The sequence below is a fragment of the Mustela lutreola genome, chromosome 11, assembly GCF_030435805.1.
Source record: "Mustela lutreola isolate mMusLut2 chromosome 11, mMusLut2.pri, whole genome shotgun sequence".
In the NCBI taxonomy this organism is placed as follows: Eukaryota; Metazoa; Chordata; class Mammalia; order Carnivora; family Mustelidae; genus Mustela; species Mustela lutreola.
This window is the reverse complement of record NC_081300.1, coordinates 67,917,856-67,941,371: the sequence shown is the minus strand read 5'-3', so window position 1 is coordinate 67,941,371 and position 23,516 is coordinate 67,917,856. Positions and strand designations below refer to the sequence as shown.

The 23,516-nt window shown below is 36.8% G+C and overlaps 1 protein-coding gene across 1 annotated transcript in view; it reads right to left on the bottom strand.

Moving 5' to 3' along the window:
- Positions 1-327: 327 nt before the first annotated feature.
- The window catches only part of LOC131811643 (solute carrier family 5 member 4), a 59,356-nt gene continuing 36,167 nt past the window's right edge, over positions 328-23,516 (bottom strand). Inside the window, exons 8-15 of the mRNA XM_059140326.1 lie at positions 22,165-22,385; positions 19,290-19,425; positions 16,619-16,726; positions 13,357-13,507; positions 10,086-10,254; positions 9,122-9,337; positions 5,737-5,839; positions 328-1,662 (exon numbers count right to left, since the gene is read on the bottom strand). Of these exons, the coding sequence (XP_058996309.1) occupies positions 1,448-1,662; positions 5,737-5,839; positions 9,122-9,337; positions 10,086-10,254; positions 13,357-13,507; positions 16,619-16,726; positions 19,290-19,425; positions 22,165-22,385 (1,319 nt within the window). The 3' untranslated portion in view covers positions 328-1,447. The remainder of the gene's footprint in view (positions 1,663-5,736; positions 5,840-9,121; positions 9,338-10,085; positions 10,255-13,356; positions 13,508-16,618; positions 16,727-19,289; positions 19,426-22,164; positions 22,386-23,516) is intronic.

Here is a 23,516-nt window from a genome sequence, read left to right as displayed (position 1 = left end):
GACTGGAAGAGATTATGCTGAGTGAAATAAGTCAAGCAGAGTGAGTCAATTATCATATGGTTTCACTTATTTGTGGAGCATAAGAAATAACACATAGGACATGGGGAGATGGAAAGGAGAAGGGAGTTGAGGGAAATTGGAGGAGGAGATGAATCACATGAGACTATGGATTCTGAAAATAAATCTGAGGGCTTTGAAGGGGGGTGCATGGGAGGTTGGGGGAGCCTGGTGGTAAGTATTATGGAGAGTATGTATGGCATGGAGCACTGGGTGTGGTGCATAAACAATGATATCTGTTACACTGAAAAGAAATTAAATAAAAAATAATTGAAGAAGGTAAAATAATTTATTTATTTTTTTGAGAGAGAGTGAGAGAGTGGGGGAAGGAACAGAGAGAGAGGGAGAGGCAGAGACTCTCCAGCAGACTCTGAGCTGAGCTCAAAGCCCAGTGTGGAATTTGGTCTCATGACCCTGAGATCATGGTCTGAGCTGAAACAAAGAGTCCAACACTTAACCAACTAAGCCATTCAGGTTCCCCTTATTTACTTATTTTAGAGACAGAGAGAGAGGATGCAAGTTGGAGAGAGGCAGAGGGAGAGGGAGGGTGGAAAGGAGAGAAGTGGACTCTATGCTAAGGTTGGAGTTGGACCCCACAACCCTGAAAGCATGGCCTGAGCTGTAGCCAAGAGTCAAACGCTTGACCAACTGAGGCACCCTGGAGTCCCACTGAATTGTAAACTTTAAATAGATGCATTTTATGATATGTGAATTAATTTTATAAAGTAGTTTATCAGATCAACGACTTAATATGCTAACATTTATTGGATGATGGCTTTTAGACATAAGCTAATAATTTCCAGTAAATTCACAAAAATATTGATAGTTTCCAGTAAATTCACAAATATATTAAAAAAATATTTAAAGTATTATTTAAGACATAAGCTAATGATTTCCAGGAAATTGACAAAAATATTTACAACAGACATTTGTGGCTCACCTCCCCTCAACCATTAGGAAATATTTCTATTTTCCTTGAGGTCAATAAAGTGAGGTTGGGAGGTCACTGTTTTATAGACGAGGAGGTCACTACATGAGGCCGAATTGGAAGAGGCATTCTTTCTAAGTGATAATCTCTGGAAACAGAAAGCAAGAATAAGGTAGGGTAATCTACTAGGTGAACTATAAAAAATCTTTTTAGACCAAATCCTCCTAGTTTACACACACATATAGAGTCAGCTCCCTGGCTTTCTAAGTTGACTGTTTCTTTATTGACACAAAGAAATAACAAAAGATAAAAATCAGGTCTGTAGTCATCTCATATGATAAAATTACCAATTTCTTTCTCCCTTTTGAAATTACCTCCCTTTTTAAACATAGCAAACTCAAAAAGTGAAAAAAAAATCAATAAAATTATCCTTTGCTTAATAAATATTTAGTGGCTCAGAGTTCAGGCAAAATAGCCATGGACAAAGACAGCCACTGCCAGGAGGAGAATGGCATTGACATTCACTATAGTTCTCCATAAAGGCTTCTCAGATGTGTCTCTCAGCTTCTTTTTCTGGGCTTCTTCTTCCTCTTTGCTCAGTTTGTGGCCTGTCTTCTGCAAACCACAGAATAAGTCAAAAGCTTTCCTGAGGCATCCCCGGGGTTCCTCAGGATTATCTGAAACAAACAAACAAAAAAAGGACAAACAAATGATCACAGAACATGGGAAATAAAACCTCTGTAAATGTAGTACAGACGACTGTAATGAATGATTACAGCCACTTTTAAGTGTTAGAAGAAACCTTGAGAAAAACATAGATAACTTGATTATATAAAAAGAGAAAACTTGCATTGCATAAAGTTCAATAAAGTCAAAACAAGTGACAAACTAGAGAAAAACATTTGCATCTTATACCACGAAGGGTTTAATATTCTTAATGAACAATGGACTTTAAAAATAAAGAAGACTTCCATTAACTCCATGTAGACACATATGCATACATAGATAAATAGTTATTAAATTCACTCAAAAAAGAGAAATTTGAAAGGATAAAGATGTGACTATATCTATTTATCTATCATTTATCTATTATAGAGATATATATAAAATGCAATATTACTCAACCATCAAAAAGAATGAAATCTTGCCATTTGCAATGACTTGGATGGAGCTACAGTGTATTATGCTAAGTGAAATAAGTCAGTCAGAGAAATAGAAATATGACATTATTTCACTCAGATGTGGAATTTAAGAAACAAGACAGATGAACATGGGGGAAAGGAAAAAAAAAGAGAAGGAAGCAAACTATAAGAGGCTCAACCATAGAGAACAAACTCAAGGTTGTTGGAGGGATGGTGGGTGGGGGATGGCCTGAATGGGTGATGAGTATTAAGGAGGGCACTTGTTATGTTGAGCACTGAGTGTTATATGTAAGTGATGAGTCACTAAATTCTACACCAGAAATCAGTATTACACTATATGTTGACTAACTATAATTTATTAATTTTTAAACTAATAAATTTAGGTTTTTAATTTATATAATAAACACACTCTCTCTTAAATAAACACACTCTCTCTTAAACAAACAGATAAATAAACAAACAAACAAATAAATAAATCACACTCTTAAATAAACAATTATTATTTATTAGTAATTTATACACTAAATAAATTTATTTATTATTAAAGATCTTATTTATGAATTTGACAGAGAGAAAGAGAACATAAGCAGGAAGAGCAGCAGGCAGAGGGTGGGGGAGAAGCAGACTTCCCATTGAGCAAAGAGCCTGATGTGGGGCTCTACCCTAAGACCCTGAGATCATCACCTAAGCCAAAGGCAGACGCTTTACTGACTGAGCCACCCAAGTACCCTAGAATTTATTAATTTTTAAAAAAGATTTTATTTAATTATTTTAAAAAGAGAGAAAGTGCAAGTGGGAAGGGCAGAGGGAGAGAGAGAGAATTTTAAGCAGATGCTGCACTGAGCACAGAGCTCCACAGCGGGCTCAATCTCATAACACTGAGATCATGACCTGAGTCAAAATCAAGAGTTGAACAATTAACTGACTGTACCACCCAGCCACCCTGACTAACTAGGATTTAAATAAAAATGTGAAACAACAAAAAAATAGAACTTTGAAATAAAATGATACTGAGATACCACTACTAATCTGTCAGTGACAAAAATTTTAAAATTTCACAATATACTTTATTAGTTTGTGTGGAAGCAGGTACTCCCACACATTGGTGCTAGGAAACCATGACTCAACTCTTATGGATGGGAATTTGGTAGTGTACAGCAAAATTGCTTAGTTATTAACCCTTTGACCCAAAACTTCAACTTCTCAAAATCTATCCCAAAGGTAAACTGGTAAAAATACAAAAAGCTCTAAGTACAAGGTTATTTGTTCTTGCATTAGAAAATTTAGAACATAAAAAAAATTTAGAACATAATTCTAAATTCAAATGTCTTTGAAAAACCATAATGAAGGTAAGACTATTCTTGTAAACAAATGGTAAAGAAAATTCTACAAATTAAAAGCTGTGAAATGTAGCAAAGCATTACTTTGAGAAAAATGCCTAGCTTTACTTACTTACATTATAAAAGAAGGGAGCCTGAAAATTAATGAAATAATATTAAATTTAAATTAGAAAAAATAGGGACACCTGGGTACTCAGTTTGTTAAGTATCTACCTTCCATTCAGGTCATAATCTCAGGGTCTTGGGATCAAGCCTTGCATCAGCTTCAGGCTCTCTCAGCAGGAAATTTGCTTCTCCTTCTCCCTCTGCCCCATTCCCCACTCGTACTCTCTCTCTCAGATGCTCTTTTTCTCTCTCTCAAATAAATAAATACAGTCTTAAAAAATAAATTAGAAAAAATAACAACAGAAAAAATCCAAATAATGTAAATGGAAGGGTATGCAAAAGAGAAAAGAAGGTAATAAAATAGAAAAGAAGGATAACAATAGAGAATAATAACAAAACCCAAAATTAGTTTTTTAAGAAAAGTAAAATAGGGGGAATTGAGTGGCTCAGTCAGTTAAGAGTCCAGCTCTTGATTGTGGCTCAGGTCATGATCTCAGGGTCATGAGATCAAGCTCTACATAGGTCTCCCTGCTCAGCTGGGAGTCTGCTTGTCTCCTTCTTCCTTTGCCCCTCCCCCTCCTCACACACTCTCTCTTAAATAAATATATTTTTTTAAAGAAATGTAATGAAGTATGGTGTATACATGGTGACTAACATAATATGATAAAAAAAGTAAAAGAAAAGTAAAATAGTCAATCCTTTATTAAGATTTATCAAGAAAAAAGAGAAATCACAAAAAATTATATTGAGTCAAAAGGAAGGCATAGCTACAGAGGTAATAGAGATGGAAAAGCCAATAAATAGTATAAATAGCTTTATGTCAATATATTTAAAATGTGTACTAAACTGACGCAATCCTAGAAAATATAATTTTCCCAAACTGATTAACCAAGAAATGAAACATCTAAATACCTCTATAGCCTCTCTTTTTCTCTCTTACACACACACACACACACACACACACACACACACACACACACACACATTCACTAGGCCTAATGCCTAATGGTATAATTAGCAAAATACCAAAGTTTCAATGCAGAAATCATTTAAATCTTATTGAAATATTTCTAATTCATTCTATAGAACACTATGATTTTAATATAATCAAACAAAGTATAAAAAAGGAAAACTATACAAGACAGTATAACTCAGGAACACTAATATAAAAATCTAAAAGGAGTAGAAGACATTTATCCTCCCCTAGATTTGAGGAATCTACACCAAGCCAAATGAAACAATTACGTATAGTTCAAGACAACATTTCCTGAAGTGCTAAACTTTGTCAATGGTTTTAAAAATGCCAGGTATATCTTCCACTCTGATTTGTTTCTTACTGAAACAAAACAGGATTTTCTAGAACATATCTCAGCTAATTGAACATAACAATAATAATAAAAAGAAACAAATTCACTTTACAACAAAGGCACATCACTTCCAGGACCAGATTAATACAATGGTTGTCATTCTAACCACACAATCAAAATAAAAAACTAAAGCAGACTTTCAAAAAAACAAAACGAAAACAAACACAAACAGGTAAACAAAGATCCACAGGGATGTTTGTTGAAGTTTCCTTGAAGGAAATGAGATTAGAACCTAGTTTCAAAGGATAACTTTTTTCTCTTAGAGAAGAGAGGTAAAAATATTCTAAAGAGCTTGGTATATGTGGGGGAAAAGTGAAGAAATCTGGTTGGCTGGAGTGCAGGCTATATTGAAGAGAATAGTGAGAAACAATTTTGGAGAAAAAGGTGGGACTAGATGCTAGGTACACCTAATCATGATCAATCAAGTTTGATTGGTTGAACATTTAATACGTGACCAGGAACAGGAGATACTGGAATTGATTTTCACCTCAGAGCTATAACACAGATCCATGGATGGATGATCAACAGACAGACTGATAGATAGGCAGATTTATGGGGATATTTTATTTGTAAAGAGTTGTCTTGTCTTGTTTTGTTTTGGTAAGATTTTAAAGTTTCAGTTTGCCATAAACCTAATAGCTTTGTTTTGGGGTGGTAAGATTTTAAAGTCTCAGTTTGCCATAAACCTAATAGCTTTTTCAGAAACTGAATTTACTGGTATTAAAAAATAAAGCAAGCATAAGTAATTCAGGTACATAAAGTTTCCACATGAAAACCAAATGTAAACCAGGTATTACATTCATCAACATCACCATCAGCTTCTTCATGTCTTATCTCTTCTGGATCTAAATCAATTCGTTCCTCTGTACTGTTCTGAAGAGCCCAGCATAGGCGATACAGCTGCACAGAAACCAAAGACAAGCACATTAGTGATGGGAAAATCTTTACAATAATATGATGGTACATTTGTTTATTGTTTATTGTTTATTGTGTAGTGCAAAAAAAAATCAAATGGCACTTAATAGTGTATGTAACAAAAAAAGGTCTTCTACCACACTAATTCACAAAAACACACTAACCATTTAAAATTGTTTTTTTTTTTTTTAACTCTTCCAGTAGTTCTTAAACACTTTTAAGTAATATGCTTAAAATTCTTACTTCTGGGTTTATAATTTTATTAAAGTCAAAGGTTTATCTAACTTACATATACCCCTGCTTCACTCATTGTCCTTATCATTCAGCTGTTATTAGCTGCATAATTATTACTTTCAGTTTGTCTAGTGGTTACTCTTGTAACTTGTAAAATATCTTCTTTTTTTAAAGAAAGATTTTATTTATTTATCTGAGGAGAGAGAGCGAGCATGGGCAGGGATAAGAACAGAGAGAGAAGCAGACTCCCTGGCCAGCACAGAGCAGACTTGGGGTTTAATTCCAGGACTTTGAGAATTCCATCACCTGAGCTGAAGTCAGATGCTTAACTGATTGAGCCACTCAGATGTCCCTAAAATATCTTCTTAAGCTTCATTTTTAAATTTATCATGTTTAGGTAGTATCTATGTACTGCTATTAAGTTCTGATAACAATTTATGCTCTTACACATCTATTTCCCAGCCAACCTCCAAACTTCTGTCAACTGTGTCATTATTTTAAAGATGTTATAAGCTTAATAGAATTTTAATTATTTTCTGCAAATGTGATTAATACTTCCATGCTTTATATGTTGATTAGAATTTAAAAACAAATAGCTATTTATATTATTATATAACTTTTTTTAGTGCCATAGATTCAAGACATGTGCTTGGACACAATGAATAAATATCAGCTCTAAGTCATTTCAAGGAAATGGTTCCAAATGTCAAATGGGTTTCAAAATTATAACCTATCATATGTTCTAAGTCATGCTTCATTTTAATTGACTTCATATTTAGCTCATGACTTTCTTGTACAGATTTACCAGGATTTGTAATTGGCTTTTTTGTTTGTTGTTGGCATAGCGGGCACATGCACCTTACCACTAAAATTCCTAAATATACTTCATAAGATTTTTTTAAATCCTAATACTTCTTAAACAATATCTACTTTCTTTACTGAAACTCTTTATTGAATTTTTAACTTGGACAAGGCAATTTGTAGTCTTCCCAAGGTAAAAAATTATCATTCTGAAATTTCTGTCTCTGTTAGGTTAGGTCTACAACACTCCTCATGCCTTCCTCTGAAATGACTATTGATTTTTATCAGTTGATTTTGAAAATTCAAACCACACAGTGTATTTATGAAACTGAAACATAAATTAGATAAAGGGTCTCATTGAACATTCAAATACATATTTTCTAAAAATTATAATAAATTGTAGTTATTTTTATTGCCATAAAAGAGCTTAATATTTATATATTTTTGAAAACTAGCATGTTTTTTAGTGTCTTTTTCACTCAATTCCCAATATTCAACATAAATATTTAGTTATGACTTCTGGTGACATGTCTTAGGTAAAGTAGTTTGAGCCATTCTGTACTTCAGGTTTCTTCCACAATTAATATTTACTACTTTCCAAGGAAATATGCAAATAAATATTACTTCAAAGATTGATTAATGTAAAATAAATGTAATAAATTTAAAAAATATTAGTATATAAGCAATATATCTTTTAAAATGAGTATATTTAATTTTTTTTTACCTTTTAAAAATTTTTTATTTATTTTTAAAATTTCTTTTCAGGGGGTGCCTGGGTGGATCAGTGGGTTAAACTGCCTTCAGCTCAGGTCATGATCCCAGGATCCTGGGATTGAGCCCCACATCAGGCTCTCTGCTCAGCAGGGAGCCTGCTTCCCCCTCTCTCTCTGCCTGCCTCTCTGCCTACTTGTGATCTCTATCTGATAAGTAAATAAATAAAATCTTAAAAAAAAAAAAAAAGGAATCTCCACACTTTTCCAAAGTGGCTGCACCAACTTGCATTCCCACCAACAGTGTAAGAGGGTTCCCCTTTCTCCACATCCTCTCCAACACTTGTTGTTTCCTGTCTTGTTAATTTTGGCCATTCTAATTGGTGTAAGGTGGTATCTCAATGTGGTTTTGATTTGAATCTCCCTGATGGCTAGTGACGATGAATAGTTTTTCATGTGTCTGTTAGCCATTTGTATGCAAAACAGATAATCATGTCAAAAAATGGGCAGAAGACATGAACAGACATTTCTCCAAAAAAAAAAAAAAAAAAAATACCCAAACAAAGAAGCAAAAAAAAAAAAACAAAAAAAACAGACTAATATTTTCTGGTCTTCTATAGTGTCTTCCCCAGAGATACCTTTTACTGAGAATTTCTGGTGTATATGTTTTAAGGTATTCTGTCTATGCTTAGACAAACTTATATATGTGTATTTTGTTTTCAAAAAGTGGTATTATATAATAGTATATATTTCTGCAAGTGTTTTCCCCCCTTAACCATATCGTGGGCATTTAAAAAAGCAAATAATAGAGCTTCTCAAGTTCTTGAAAAAGCAAATAATAGAGCTTCTCAATTTCTTCTCAAGTTCAGTGTTCTATTGTGTATCCATTCCACTAGTGAGAGAAATCCGAGTTGTCTTCATCTTTTTTCTACAAAAAGCCTTTGGTAGAGAAAATCATTATACATATTATTTTTCCTGCTTGTGCAAGTATTTCTACACAATAAGCTCCTAGAAATGTGGCTGTTGGTTCATAGGGTATGAGAATTTTAATTGATAAATACTGCCCAATTACCTTCCTACAAATTACAAAATTCATACATTCACCAACAATTTTGGAGAGTGGACATTTCCCAACATCCTTACCAAAACTTGACATATTAATATTAAACATTTATGCTAATTTGAAAGGCATCTCATTGTTCTATTTTTCTTTTTCCTGACAACTGGTACCTGCCTTTTTTTTTTTTTTAAATAAAAAAATCTGTGTCAGTGTTTGTGTTGCATATGAAATTCTACTTGCCACTAAATAGTACCAGCTCAGATGAGAGCTCTGCTTTGAAGACTTTTCCAAACTCTTAGGCAACACTAATTACTCTCTTCTTGGTATCCTAAAATAAAGATGAAGGTTTACCTCCCAAATGCATTGTGAAGTTTTTTTGAGGTTGAAGCCCATTTCCTAATTCCCTGGAAGGCAAAGAACTCTTATTTTAAAATAAGCATGTATCTACTACTCATTACTCACATGTACATCTGGAATGGGTTTTGTTAGCAGGGAAATTCCCAGGATGACCAGCACAGAAACAAAAAAGAGAATGATGGCAAAGTACAGATAGTGCACTTCACAGATGACCTTGGGACAATCACTGGTAGCCAAACAACTATTTGTTCCATAGACAAATTCTGCAATCATGCGAACGAGGCCAATCACAAGTCCAGTGACTAGACCCCAGAAGGCCCCCTGCAAAGAAAATAAGAATAAAATCAGAATATTTAGAAAAGATGAGAAGCTCATTTGAATAGACCATATTTATTATCCTACCTGCTTTCTTCACTAAGAATCAATAATGATCCAGCAATTGCACTATTGGGCATTTACCCCAAAGATACAGATGTAGTAAAAAGAATGGCTACATGCACCTCAATGTTAATAGCAACAAGGTCTACAAGAGCCAAACTGAAAAGAGCTGAGATGCCCTTCAACAGACAAATGGGTATAGAAGAGATGGTCCATATATACAGTGGAATATTACTCAGCCATCAGAAAGGATGAATACCCAACATTTGCATCAGCATAGAAGGAACTGGAGCACTTCACATTAAAAAAATCTCTTTTAATTCTCACAAGAATTCTATCAGTTAGGCACTATGATGATCTTTGTTCTACCCAGAAACAAAATGGTTTGCTTAAGATCACAATGATATAAAATGGTAGAGCCAAGATTGGGTCCTGTCAGTCTTACTTCAAAACTTGTGTTCCTCATCATCATGTCCTGTATAATATTTTGTGAGAAATGTAAAGACTGTACTATAAGTGTGCCCTATATATTTACACACTTCAGTGAGAATGAGGAATTGTAACTGACTATGATTGTAATTGAGATGGGCTTTGAGTTGTATAAACAGGGTGGAAAGAATGCATTTTTCTACCAGTGAAAGAAATAATTTTCTCACTCTAGTTTGAAAGAAGTTTTCTGATTTTTACTTACTTGTTCATTAACTCTTTTACAGAAGATGGCAAGCAGGAAGACAGCTGCAATAGGAGGCCCAAGGTAGCTAGAAATTGCTTCTATATAATGGAACAGTTGTCCATTTTGAGATACCTGCACTAATGGGACCCACAAAATGCTGATGACAATTAATAGAATGATAAATAGCCTGGGGAGAAAACAACATGATTTAAATATTAAACAAAAGTATTATGGGTACTTCTATTGTGCTTTTGTTCTTGAATTCATTCTTGCAGTCATTCACTGATTTTCCAAATAAAATCAAACTCCCAGGGGCACCTGGGTGGCTCAGTCATTACGTGTCTACTCAGGTCATAATCTCAGGGTGCTGGGATTGAGCCCCACATCGGGCTCCCTGCTCAGCGGTGAGGCTGCTTTTTCCTTTCCTACTCTCCCTGCTTGTGTTCCCTCTCTCACTATGTCTCTCTCTGTCAAATAAATAAAAATCTTAAAAAAATCAAACTCCATGACCTCATGTGAAGCCATGCCATGTTTAATGACCATTGGTTAGCAAAATGCCAATAAAAAAATTTCTTGTCTATAATTAGTAACAGCAGCTTTAACTATAAGGTTAAACATCCATTCATAACAGTTCAAATGTCACCAACTTGTTAATAATTCTCTAACACAATTTATGTAATAATCAATTAGAAAGAAATCAAAGTATTTCTATGAGTAAGTAATTATTTGTATGATAAAGAAAGTGATTTCCATTTTAATCTTTTTTCCTAGCTTGAGGAAAACTAAGTCAAGCTTCCCAGGTTAATTAAAATATCCTTTATTCCAAAATGCTGAGTGAATTGGCCAGAAATGTTAATTTGTGTGTTTTACTACTTGAGTACATTGGCAGGTAGAAAGAATTGGTTAAAATATTGCTAAAAACTGCTTAAAGGTTCCTGGGGTCCAGGGAGAATGACTAAGGTTAAACTTCACAGTATTCTGTGCTTATTGTATAAATAAATGAACAATTTATTGGACTTTCATTACTTTCTGTGCTCACCAGAAATAGAGCTGTGGGGGAGACATGAGGGACAAGCATTTGGGCAAGAGACTGAGGCACAAGTGTCTCACTGAAGCTTTGCCAAACTTCTGCAACCTTGCAGTAATTAAATATGATAAACCATGGAAAGTCTGAACATGATTCCTAGATAATAAACTTTAATGAACAAATAATGCCCACTACCCTCGTTCTCCTTGTTATCATCGTTGGGAAGCAAATAATGTACCTACCTTATCTTATCTTCAGTTGTTTTCCATCATATGTGGAATAAAATCCAAAGTCTTGTTATAGCTTATATGGTCCTACATAATTTCACTTCTAGTTACCTTTTAGACCTTGGTTCTTATCATGCTTCCACTTGCTCATCATGTGCCAACCTCACCCCTGCTGTCCTTAAATACACTGCACACATGACTGTAGTAAGAATTCAACACTTACTATTCCATTCCCACAAAGCCACTGGGTTTACTCCCACACTTCCCTCAGGGCTTCCCTCAAATGCCACCTCCTCAGGGAAGACACCCTGAACAGCTATCTGAGTGGTTAATCCTGCTTTAATTTTTTTCCCTAGCACTCTCTGTCATTAGACATAGAATATGTTTATTAATTGTCTATCTTCCCAACAAAGGCATAAATTCTACAAAGCAGGAAATTATTTTTCATGTATATGTCCTTTTTAATATTTGTATTCTGGGACCTAGGAGGCATTTAATGAGAGAGAGAGAAAAATTCATTAATTTATTATTGAAACTTAAAAAGTATTCATACCCGAGATCATATGCCTATTAGTGGACTTCTGCTTCTTGGGCTTACTGAATTCAGGTCTTAACACTTTCTCTACCAAAAAACTTAGATCCCTTACTGTCCTTCTTCTATAGCATTTTTCCAGAGTCAAAACCTGGACCAAGTGAATCCTTGGAATTTTCCCTGGAAGTGCTTGATTTACTAAGCAATTTTTACTGTCTTCAGTAAACTACTATCTGTTATATATGTAGTCAGTTTCTCTTGATGCCCCATTTCTTTATTTTTTAACATCTTAATTTTTTTTTTCAGTGTTCCAAGATTGTTTATGCACCATACCCAGTGCTCCACGAAATACATGCCCTCCTTAATACCCACCACCAGGCTCGCCCCCTACCCCATAGTTCATAGTCTCTCATGCTTCATCATCCTCTCCAATTTCTCCCAATTCAATTTTCCTTTCCTTCTCCTAATATCCTCCATGTTATTCCTTATGCTCCACAAGTAAGTGAAACCATATGATAATTGACTTTCTCTGCTTGACTTATTTCACTCAGCATAATCTCCTCCAGTCCTGTCCATGTTGATTCAAAAGGTGGGTATTCATCCTTTCTGATGGCTGCATAATGTTCCATTGTATATATGGACCATATCTTCTTTATCTATTTGTCTGTTGAAGGGCATCTTGGCTCTTTCCACATTTTAGTAATCATGGCCATTGCTGCTATGAAATTGAGGTACATATGGTCCTTCTTTTCAGTACATCTGTATCTTTGGGTGGCAAAAACTTAACAAGACAGGAAACAACAAGCGTTGGAGAGGATGTGGAGAAAGGGGAACATTCTTACACTGTCGGTGGGAATGCAAGTTGGTGCAGACACTTTGGAAAATAGTGTATATATTCCTTAAAAGGGGGTGGGAGGTTGGGTGAGTCTAGTGGTGGGTATTGTGGAGGGCACATATTGTATGGAGCCCTGGGTGTGGTGCATAAACAATGAATTCTGGAACACTGAAAAGGAATTTTTTTAAAAAAAGGAAAGAATTAAAAATAAAGCTATCCTATAACAACCCATTTCTTAATGAATGCAGTTGATAAACCACCCTGTAGTAGTGTGTGGATGACAATTTGGATTGCTTCATGAGATGTACATGGAAACTTCTACAGACAATGTATTAGCCTATGGGAGAAGGTGGGAAATTTATACCCCACGAAAAACACTAGAGTTTAATGAAGATGTAAGTGGAAGAGAGTGTGATGAGAGGAAGAAATAAGAGAAAATCAGAGAGGCATTTGAAAGTCTGAGAAAGCAACTATTTCATTTAAAAGTATGGTCCCAAGTTTTATACCTGGAAAGAGATAAAGTTGGGTTAAACGTCCTCTTAGCGTACCTTCCCCATTCTAGAATTCTATGATTTATTTCACTGAAACCAAAGATGAGAAGGCTCTAGTTCACTTTTATTTCTGCATTTTTCCAGAGAAATTTTAGACAAAAATCAGGATGCGCTCACCGTCCTGCTATAAGAAGCTCTTTCTCTGATGCCCGTTTCCTAATCTTGGTGTAGAGGTCCATGGTAAAGAGGGTGCTGGCACTGTGGAAGATGGAGGTCAGGGAGCTCATGAGAGAGGCCAACATGACTGACATCATCAGACCTCGCAGTCCTAGGGCCAGATGAGAGTGCAAACATTAGCTAGAAATGGGACTCCATGATCAATGAGGACCTTGCCAAACCAGAGAGTTGTTGAAAAGTGTCACCTGGAACATTTACTAACTGATGCTTCTGTCAATCTGTATCATCATGTGGCATTTCCTGCATATTTCCTGGTGATTTTAGAATAATCCAGTATATAATTTTAGTTATAAATATAAATTTAGAGATAATTTGCTGGAACTTAAATTTTGGAGAGAGGAAACAGTGTTGGGCCATCTTTCTTTGGGCGAGAACCTCTTGGTTTCCTGAAGACTTAGGGAACTGGAGAGGGAATACAATAGTAGGTAGTTCTGTTGAAGTTTTTGGTGGGAAAAGCAAGTAATTTTGAGATATTATGGTCACTTCATCCTCCAATTCTTTCTGCTTATGAGTAATGCCCCTAAAACTCCTAGGACCAAGTTGGAATGAGATGGATGGGTGATGTCATCTGTGGGTGGTGCTCCCTTCCTCCTGACAATGCTTATGTGTGTCAGGAAGGAGAAAGATCACAGAAGTGTTAGCTGACTTTTGATGGACCTAAGGTACAAGAGCACCTGCATATTCTGCTTTGCTTCTGACCAACCCAGATCACCTTTTAGTATCCTAGTAATTTACTTCCTTTTCACATGTGTAATTTATTTTCTATCTCATGAAACTACAATGCAAGTTCCAACATATATGGGATTTTGTGCCTATTTCACTGATGTTTTCTAACCATCAGGGCACTATCTGGCACATAATAGGCACTAAATAAATAGTTGTAAATTGCATAGGTTGGGGTCTATTATTTGGGTATAATTGGTCTAAAGAAAGCAGGATAAATAGTTAACTTCTAGTTTTCTGAATTTGTAAGTTTATGTCTATGCAACTCCTTTTAAAAAAGATTTTATTTATTTATTTGAAAAAGAGAGTGAGAGAGAGTGAGTGAGAGACAGTGCAGACTCCCCGCTGATCCTTGGACTTCAGGATCATGACCTGAGCCAAAGAGACACTTAACCAACTACACCACCCAGGCATAAAAGATGAGAAGGCTTTAGTTGCAACACTTTTATTGACAAATCCATCACTTAAATTCTCTTGATTGCCTTGGAAGACATCTTAAATCCAAAGGAGTAAAATTCTTCTAATAGGAATTATATCTGATTCATCTCCGTATTCCCCAGGGTCAGCTCAGGGCTGATAACCTATGTAAAGTGCTCAAGAAATGTCTGATGAAGACAACTGAATTAATGGAAGTTAGAATTATTGAGGGTTATACCACCATCTTTCCTCATGGCCCATATATAGACCAGGTCTGTGAGGCAGTCCCAGCATTAACGTTTTTCTTTTTCTTTTTTTTTTCCGGCTTTATTGAGGCATGATTGACAAATAAAAATTGCATATAGTTAAGGTGTACAATGTGATGTTTATGTACACTGTACACTGTGATATGATTACCACAATCAAGCTAATTAACATATCCATCCCCTCACATAGTTATGGTTTTCTGGTTTTATGGTAAGAACACTTGAGATCTATTCTCTTAGCAAATTTTAAGCATACATTTTTGTTAACTATAATTTACCTGCTGTCCACTGGTTCTCCAGAACTTATTCATCTTATAACTGAAAGTTTGTATCTTTTGACCAACATCTTCCCATTTCCCCAACCCCCCAGCCCCAGCAACCACCATTCTACTCTATTGCATGAGTTCCACTTCTTTAGATTCCACATATAAGTGACATTATTTGGTATTTGTTTTTTTGTAACTGGCTTATCTCACTTAGCATAATGTCCTCTAAGTCCATCTATGCTGTTGCAAATGGCAGGTTTTCATTTTCATTTCTACACTTCTATCTATCATCTATCTATCTAATCTATCATTTATCTTTTTAAAAATTCTGTTAGTAACCATACAGTACATCATTATTTTTTAATGTAACATTCCATGATTCATTGTTTGTGTATAATACCTGATGAGGGATCAGGAGGCTGGCTGAGGACAAAGCAAAAGCTGGCACCTTGCACCCCCTCTCCACCTGCTCCCCTCCCCTCAGTAATATATGTGACATTCCTAAGGCACCCCTGACTGCCATAAATAAGAAACAAATAGTTAACTTGCAGAGATCACAATCCTACAAGAACAGGAGTCTCCCTTGGTTTACAAATGTCCTAGAGATCTACAAACAAAGAAGTTACCTTATCAATAGCACAATTTCCGGAGACAAATAACTCAGTTCCTCAAGCCCTAATGTCACCCTCCACTCCATAAACAAAACTGAAGGAGGCTGAGGTAGAAGGAAATGTAAATATATTTGAATCTCTTCTGAACCTAAATCTCACTAACAAAGACGCTTTGATAGCAGGATTGTGACATCCCACCAGGAATCTCCCAACTATCTTGATGTTAATGGCTGGCCAAAAGACAACATTGATCAAGCTGCAAGGCCTCAGGTATCCCGGCACCTTGTAGGCCCTCTTTAGCATATGAAAGCTCCGTTGAAACCTCCCTTCCCCTCACCTTCCCCCAACCACAAGGTACATAACCTGCCATCTCTCACAACCCGGGGCAGCTCTTTCTGCCCATGGGTCCTTTAATAAACCACCCGATCTTTAATAAACCACCATTTTGCACCAAAGATATCTCAAGAATTCTTTCTTGGTCATCGGCTCTGGACCTCAGCCCACCGAACCTCACCTAGGTTCTAGAACTTCATCAATACCCAGTTCTCCACACAACATGGGCCCTTCTTAATACCTGTCACGGGGCTAACCCATCCCTCAGCTCCCCTCCCCTTTAAAACTATTAGTTTGTTTCCTGGAGTCCATAGTCTTTCATGGTTCATCTCCCCTTCAGATTCCTACCCCCTTCATTTTCCCCTTCCTTCTCCTAATATCTTCCATGCCATTCCTTATGTTCCACAAATTAATGGAATCATTCTATCATCTATCATCTATCTATCTATTATCATCATCTATCTGTCATCTATCTACTGTCTATTATCTATCTATCAATCTATCCACCTATCATCTATCTATCTCTATCATTTATCTAACTATCATTACATTTTCTCCATTCATTTGGGCATGGACATTTTCTTACCATCAGGCATCAGTTCCAGCACCATCATTGGGTAGGCATAGTTACTGCAGCCAACTTCAACACCACAGTGTTTCACACATTCAGAAGGCACAACACAGGCCACTTTCTCTGAGGAGGGATTCATATAAGTATGTTCAGTGAGTGCGGCCCAAACAGGTAAGATCTACAACCATTGAACATAGAGACAAGTTGTACATTATGGGTGAGAGGAAAGACATTTGCTGGGAACATTTAGCTCCCTTTGCACTGACCTAAGGAGCAGGGTTCCTCTTGGGGTTGTGGCCCAGCTAGAACATGAGAGCAAACAGGAGGAACTGATTCCATCCTCCAGAGAAGTTGCAAAAGCATAAATCCTCCCAGAGGCACAGAACTCCTGAGATAAAATAACCATAACAGCCAAACAATACTCAAGAAGTTAGTTCCATGTCCAGTCATTTAGCCCAGTGCTTTCCACCTGCATCTAAGAAGAGGTGTCACTTGTGATTTTTCTCAGGGATGATTGCTCATGTGGGATGAGGTCTCCCTTCACTATGGCAGTTTTACAACACCTTGGCAATTTTTTTTTTTTTTTGCTTAATATTATTGATGAGGCAGCACGAGGCTGGCTGAAGACAAAGCAAAAGCTGGTGCCTTGTACCCACCCCTCATCTGCTCCCCCTCAGTCCTATATGTAGCATCCCTCAGGCAGCCCTGACTGCCATGAACAATAAGCAAATAGTTAACTTGCAGAGCTCAAAATCCTGCTAGACAGGAGTCTCCCTTGGTTTACAAATGTCCTAAATCTCACTAACAAAGACGATTGTGACATCCCACCAAAAAGTCTCCAAACTATCTTAATGTTAATGGCTGGTCTAAAGACAACATTGATCAAGCCGCCAGGGCAAGGCCTCAGGTAGGCCTCTGACATCCTGGCACCTTGTAGGCCCTCTTTAGCATATGAAAACTCCGTTGAAACCTCCCTTTCCCTCACCTTCCCTCAACCACAGGGTACATAACCTGCCACCCCTCACAACCCAGGGCAGCAGCTCTTCCTGCCCATGGGTCCTGTCCCCATGCTTTAATAAACCACCATTTTGCACCAAAGATGTCTCAAGAATTCTTTTTTGGTCATCGGCTCCAGACCTCAGCCCACCGAACCTCACCTAGATTCTAGAACTTCATCATTATGACAACAGATAGCAAAAAAAAATGACTTAAAAAAATCTCTGAGAAACAAACGGGGTTTGGAGGGGACGAGGTTGGAGGGATTGGGTGAGCCTGGTGGCAGATAAAGGAGGGCATGTATTGCATGGAGCACTGAGTGTGGTGCATAAACAATGAATTTTGGAACACTGAAAAAGTTTTAAAAAATAAAATAAATAAAATGTAATTTTAATAGGGAAAAGAAGAAATTAAAAATAGAGATACCCTATGACACTGCAATTGCACTACTGGGTATTTACCCCAAAGATACAGATGTATTGAAAAGAAGGGTCATCTGTACCCCAATGTTCATAGCAGTAATGGCCACAATCACCAAACTGTGAAAAAAGCCAAGATGCCCTTTCAAAAGATGAACAGTATGGTCCATATATTAAAAAAAAATCTCCCAGAATACTAACACCATAACACATTAGCTGCTTTTAGTTTTTTAATTCTTTTTAAAAAAAGATTTTATTTATTTATTTGAGAGAGAGAGAGTGAAAGAGAGAGAGCATGAAAAGGGGAGGGTCAGAGGGAGAAGCAGACTCCCCACTGAGCAGGAAGCCTTATGTGGGGCTCTATCCTGGGGCCCTGGGGTCATGGTCTGAGCTGAAGGCAGATAATTGACTGAGCCACTCAGGAACCTCTTTGTTTTTTCTTTTAATTATTTTCTAATCTTTTCCCACAGAGAAATGTCTCTTTTGCAAAACTGTAGTAATTGTTGAGATCATATTTTGTAGTTTGCTTTTTAAAACAATATTTTATTAATTTATTTGACAGAGATCACAAGTAGGCAGAGAGGCAGGCAGAGAGAGAGAGGAAGGGAAGCAGCCTCCCTGCTCAGCAGAGAGCCCGATGCAGGGCTTGATTCCAGGACCCTGAGATCCTGACCTGAGCTGAAGGCAGACGCTTTAATCCACTGAGCCACCCAGGTGCCCCTTGTAGTTTGCTTTTTATACTTAAACATAATAACAATTTTACTACGTTTTGAGAAAGTTTTTGGTCTCTTGTGTGTAATTTTCATAAAGGGGATATACAATAATTTTGTTCACTGTTCCCTACTAATTGGATATATAGGTGTCAAATATGCCAGAATTTCCTGTTTCTGAGCCCCTGCAAAAACTGTTCTTGCCACCTGGAATTGTGTTTTTACTTCCATTCATAATGGGTTTTCTATCTTTTTTTTTTTTTTAATATTTTATTTATTTATTTTACAGAGAGAGAGAGAGAGAGAGAGAGATCACAAGTAGGCAGAGAGGCAGGCAGAGAGAGAGGGGGGAAGCAGGCTCCCTGCTGAGCAGAGCCCCATGTGGGGCTTGATCCCAGGACCCTGAGACCACGACCTGAGCCAAAGGCAGAGACTTAACCCACTGAGCCACCCAGGCGCCCCATAATGGGTTTTCTATCTTATCAAGGTTTTAATACATCTTAAAACCACTACTCAGAGTTCAAGAATAAAAGAAAGAGGATTTATGAATCAATGGCTTGCCTGTGTATAAGATGCGGCTGATCATTCCTGGCATCACCATGAGGAACATGGGCAGCAGTTTCAGGTACCCACACATGATGCAGGCGGCCTTCACATGAGACATGTTCTTACCTGATAGGCAGCGCTGCACAATTACCTGCCAGGAAAACATGACATAGTCATCAAACAACTTGAGGATGATGTAAAAGAAGGTGAGTGCTTCTTTTAAGGGATTAATGTTACAATAAGATATGAGGCCATGAGTAATGGATAATCATGGACTTCAGAGTGAAATCAGAACTCGAATCTCTGCTCTACTTCTTTGAGTATTTGGCCTTGTGACATGCAGATTTTTCATCTCTAAAAAGGTTATCTTCAATTGAACATAAAAAATAAATTAAAAAATGGAAAAAAGAATTAATGATAACTTTAACTTAGAGAAGGATATAAATGGGTCAACTGAAATGTCAATAATTACTAACTTCAATAATCACTAAACTTGTGATTGCATTATACAATTCACATTTTATATGCAACTAATGAATTGTTGAATACTACATCAAAAACGAATGATATACTGTATGTTGGCTAATTGAATATAATAAAAAAAACTTGTTATAAAAAATAAATAAAAGGGTTATTTCTTGCAGGACAGTTGAATATTTGGTATAATGTTTGTAAGACTCTTGATACATACAAGTCAATACACATCAGTACTATTAAAATATTTACAGCTCCTAGGCTGCACTGAAACCATGGCCATGTGCTCCTCCAAGTAGAAGGCTGTCACTGCTGGTCTTTGCCACCAGTTGTGTGATTAAGTTTTGCTTTTAGTGTTGTAAGCACCAAATAAGCCACATACTCATCAGTATCTCTTCACCATTAGAAAAGAATTGTCTCCTTGGGAAATCAAACTCATTGGCATAGAAACATTAGAGTCAGGCAGCCATCAGAAGAGAACCCCAAGACACTAATCTCTAGATTTCTTCAGAATATTCTGAGGACCTCATTGAGTTATGGAGCAAAAATAGTGGTCCTGGGAAATTCAATGTGTATAATTTTACCATTCCACTTAAGTTGTGCAATCCCTTAACTAAGAATTTTCTAGTAAAGCAGGATTTCTACCTATAATGCCATAACTTCTTGACATTTTTCTTCTCAAGGAATGTCAGAATATAGGGATGGCTTTTAATGTTTCATTCTGTTTGGAGAGATAGATCTGTTAAGGATAGCAACAGTGTCACTCAGTGCTGGGGGAGCAGTGCCATCTTTAGACAGAGGGCTTGAAACAGAGAGTTGGAAGAACAACACAAAGGTGAGGAGTGGAGGCCTGTCAGCAGACAAGCAAGGTCAGATATCAAATCTAAGGGTGAATGTGAGGCCATTTACAGGAGATAAATCAGATGGTCAGAGACAAATGTAAATAATAAAGATAGTTACAGAAATCAATGAAAGGATGCACTCTTTGGTAGAGAGGTTGAGAAAATCAGTTTATTTTATATAGAGAAGAGAACTGATTCCTCACTGACACAAGTGACCACTGGCCCAAGATGGGTTAAAATTGTGAAATTATAGGTTTGAGTTGACAGATTATAGATGGTGATGAAAACTTCATTCAAATTTAGTATATGTGCTGCTGAAGCAAGCACGGTGATGAAAACTTCAAAATAAAAAACAAAAACAAACTCAAGTGCTATGAAAAGGAACATCCAAAAAACAAAAAATAAGATCTTGAGAGTTATAAATACAAAGGCAGGAAACTGGAGGATAATATTGAGGAAATTTAGAAAGTAGAGCAAAAAGACCAAGAGATGAAAGATGGGGGATGAAAGATAAGAACACTAGAAAACCAGTTGTAGAAGGCCAACATCCAACAGCAGAAGGTTTCCAAAGGAAAACACAAAATTCCATAGAGGAAAGACAGGTTACATCCAAAGGATCAAGAATAACTTCAGGCTTCTCACCAGTAATGGTAGAAGTCAGAAGACAATGAATTTATGTCTTTGGGAAAATTATTTCCAACTTAGAAATGTGTACATAGCCAGAGGATCAATTTAAGAAAAGTTGAAGTGAAGACATTTTCAAACATGAAGACAAATTTATCTCTTATTTTCCTCACGAATTGCTGGAGAATTCAATTATTGGAAGACAATATAAAAATCTGAAAACTGAAAAACCAAAAGGGAACAATGCAAGAATTTATTTAAATCACCTAGGGATCAAATTTACAAGTAAATTCTGATTCAGTGGGTCTGGGTAACATCTGAGAGCATTTATTTCTAATGTGCTCCAAGGTGATGACACTCCAATGGTTCACCAACCATACTGATTTGCCTGTGGGGCGCTCTGTGGATGAAGTCCTACAGCTGGTTCAGGCCTTCCAGTACATGGATGAGCATGGGGAAGTCTGTCCTGCTGGCTGGAAGCCAGGCAGTGACACAATCAAGCCTAACGTGGACGACAGCAAAGAATACTTTTCCAAACACAACTAGACTGCAGACAGGTGGGAAGCCTGGGCTGTTGGCCTCCACCTGTGCCTCTACATGGATACCCCACTGCTGACCCAGGAAAGGCCAGACTTGCCCCTTTAAACTCCATAGTCCATGACCCTGGAGGTTTGTACAACCATGCTGTACAAAGATTTAGAGAAGAGAAATACAAACCAAAATACTTAACTGAAGGAGCCAAAAATGTTTGCTTTGAGAGACAAATAGGATAGAGAGCAGGACAACAGACATTTATTTTTCATAACAACCCTTGTAGAAGTGTTTGGCTGTTTAAACAATGTGTGTGCATGCACGTGTGTTTATGTGTGTACAAAATAGAAACTAGATGCTTTTCTATGAGTAGAAAAAGAGCAACATAAACATATTTATACATCACACACATACTTTACCTGATCTGTGCACCAGTACCACAGAGCTACTATGGTCATTCCGAATATTGTTCCTGGCCAAGGAAGATCCCCTGTGACAGCATTTCGGAAAATGTGGAAGGAGTCAGCCTGAGGAGTGTAGCACTTGGAGCTGATTGTCAGGTTGTCCCCCTCAACTATGGTTGGGATGGCGTTCATGTACTTTTCTGTAAAACTCTCATAGCCTCCCACTTCGGTAAATGCTGCAAAGGTATTGGATAACATGAAATGTTTAATAGAAATCTAATCATATTAAATCTAATTTAATAGAACTAAATCTATTATTAAATATAATTTAATAGGAATCTGTTCATAGTTATTCCTTTGTGGTGGAGGTATCCAAGCATCTCCAATCAGCCTAGTCAAATCTTCAGTGTTCTCGGATCCATGTCTTTCTAGTACTTTCACTGGCATTGGCAATTCTATCATGCTTTCACAAGGTACACAAAGCAAATCACCCTTTAACCTTTCTCCTTATGTCACTTTTGAAAATAGTTTTTAGTGCCTAGGTTTACAGTAAAAATAAAACTGTTATGCAACAGACTTATGTTGATGTCTCATAACCATCCAGAACAGAAATAAGCCTGAAGGTGAGGTAACAGAGTGAGACTAGCAGAATTAGCCATGAGAAAGCCCCAACTCCTCTGAAAAAACCAGAGCAATGGTCTCTCTTGCTGACACAAAGTCTGGCTATTCTGACCTTATGCACAGTCTGGTTTTTCTGATGCAATACTGTATTCTACTCATGCTAGAATAAAAAAAATGAGAAGATAAGGAACAGATATTGGAGGCAGCAGATTATGTGTAGTGAGGTGAAATGGTGAGAGCCCACTGGGGGTCTGGAAAGGCAAGAGAAATGTAGAAAAGAGCAATAATGTATAGAAACCCTAGAAAGAAGGATGAGCCCAGGCATCTGGGCCCACCTAGGATAAGTTAAATAAAGTAGTACAAAATTCATCAGAGTGTCATACATCCTTAGTGTTGTGGTTGTCATTAATTTACTTCTCCATTACTTATTTCGTTTAGCACCAAAGTGTTTGTATGTGCCAAGCATTGTGCTAGGATTATGTGCAAAATAAATGTGCAGGACAGGAATTCAATCCAATGGAGGATACAGAACTTACAAAGAAATTTTTCTGCTAAGGGGGATATGGTTTTTAACAGCAATAAAGGAATGATGCTAGGAGATGTGAACCTCCTCTCTTCTTACAAGGTTAGGAGAAGGTGACTCTAGAGGTACATCACCAAAACTAGACAAAAAGAAACACAAGTAAGAACAGCATAGAAATTTGCTAAATAGAAAGTTTGCAAGTAATTGGTTACTAGCAGTTGTC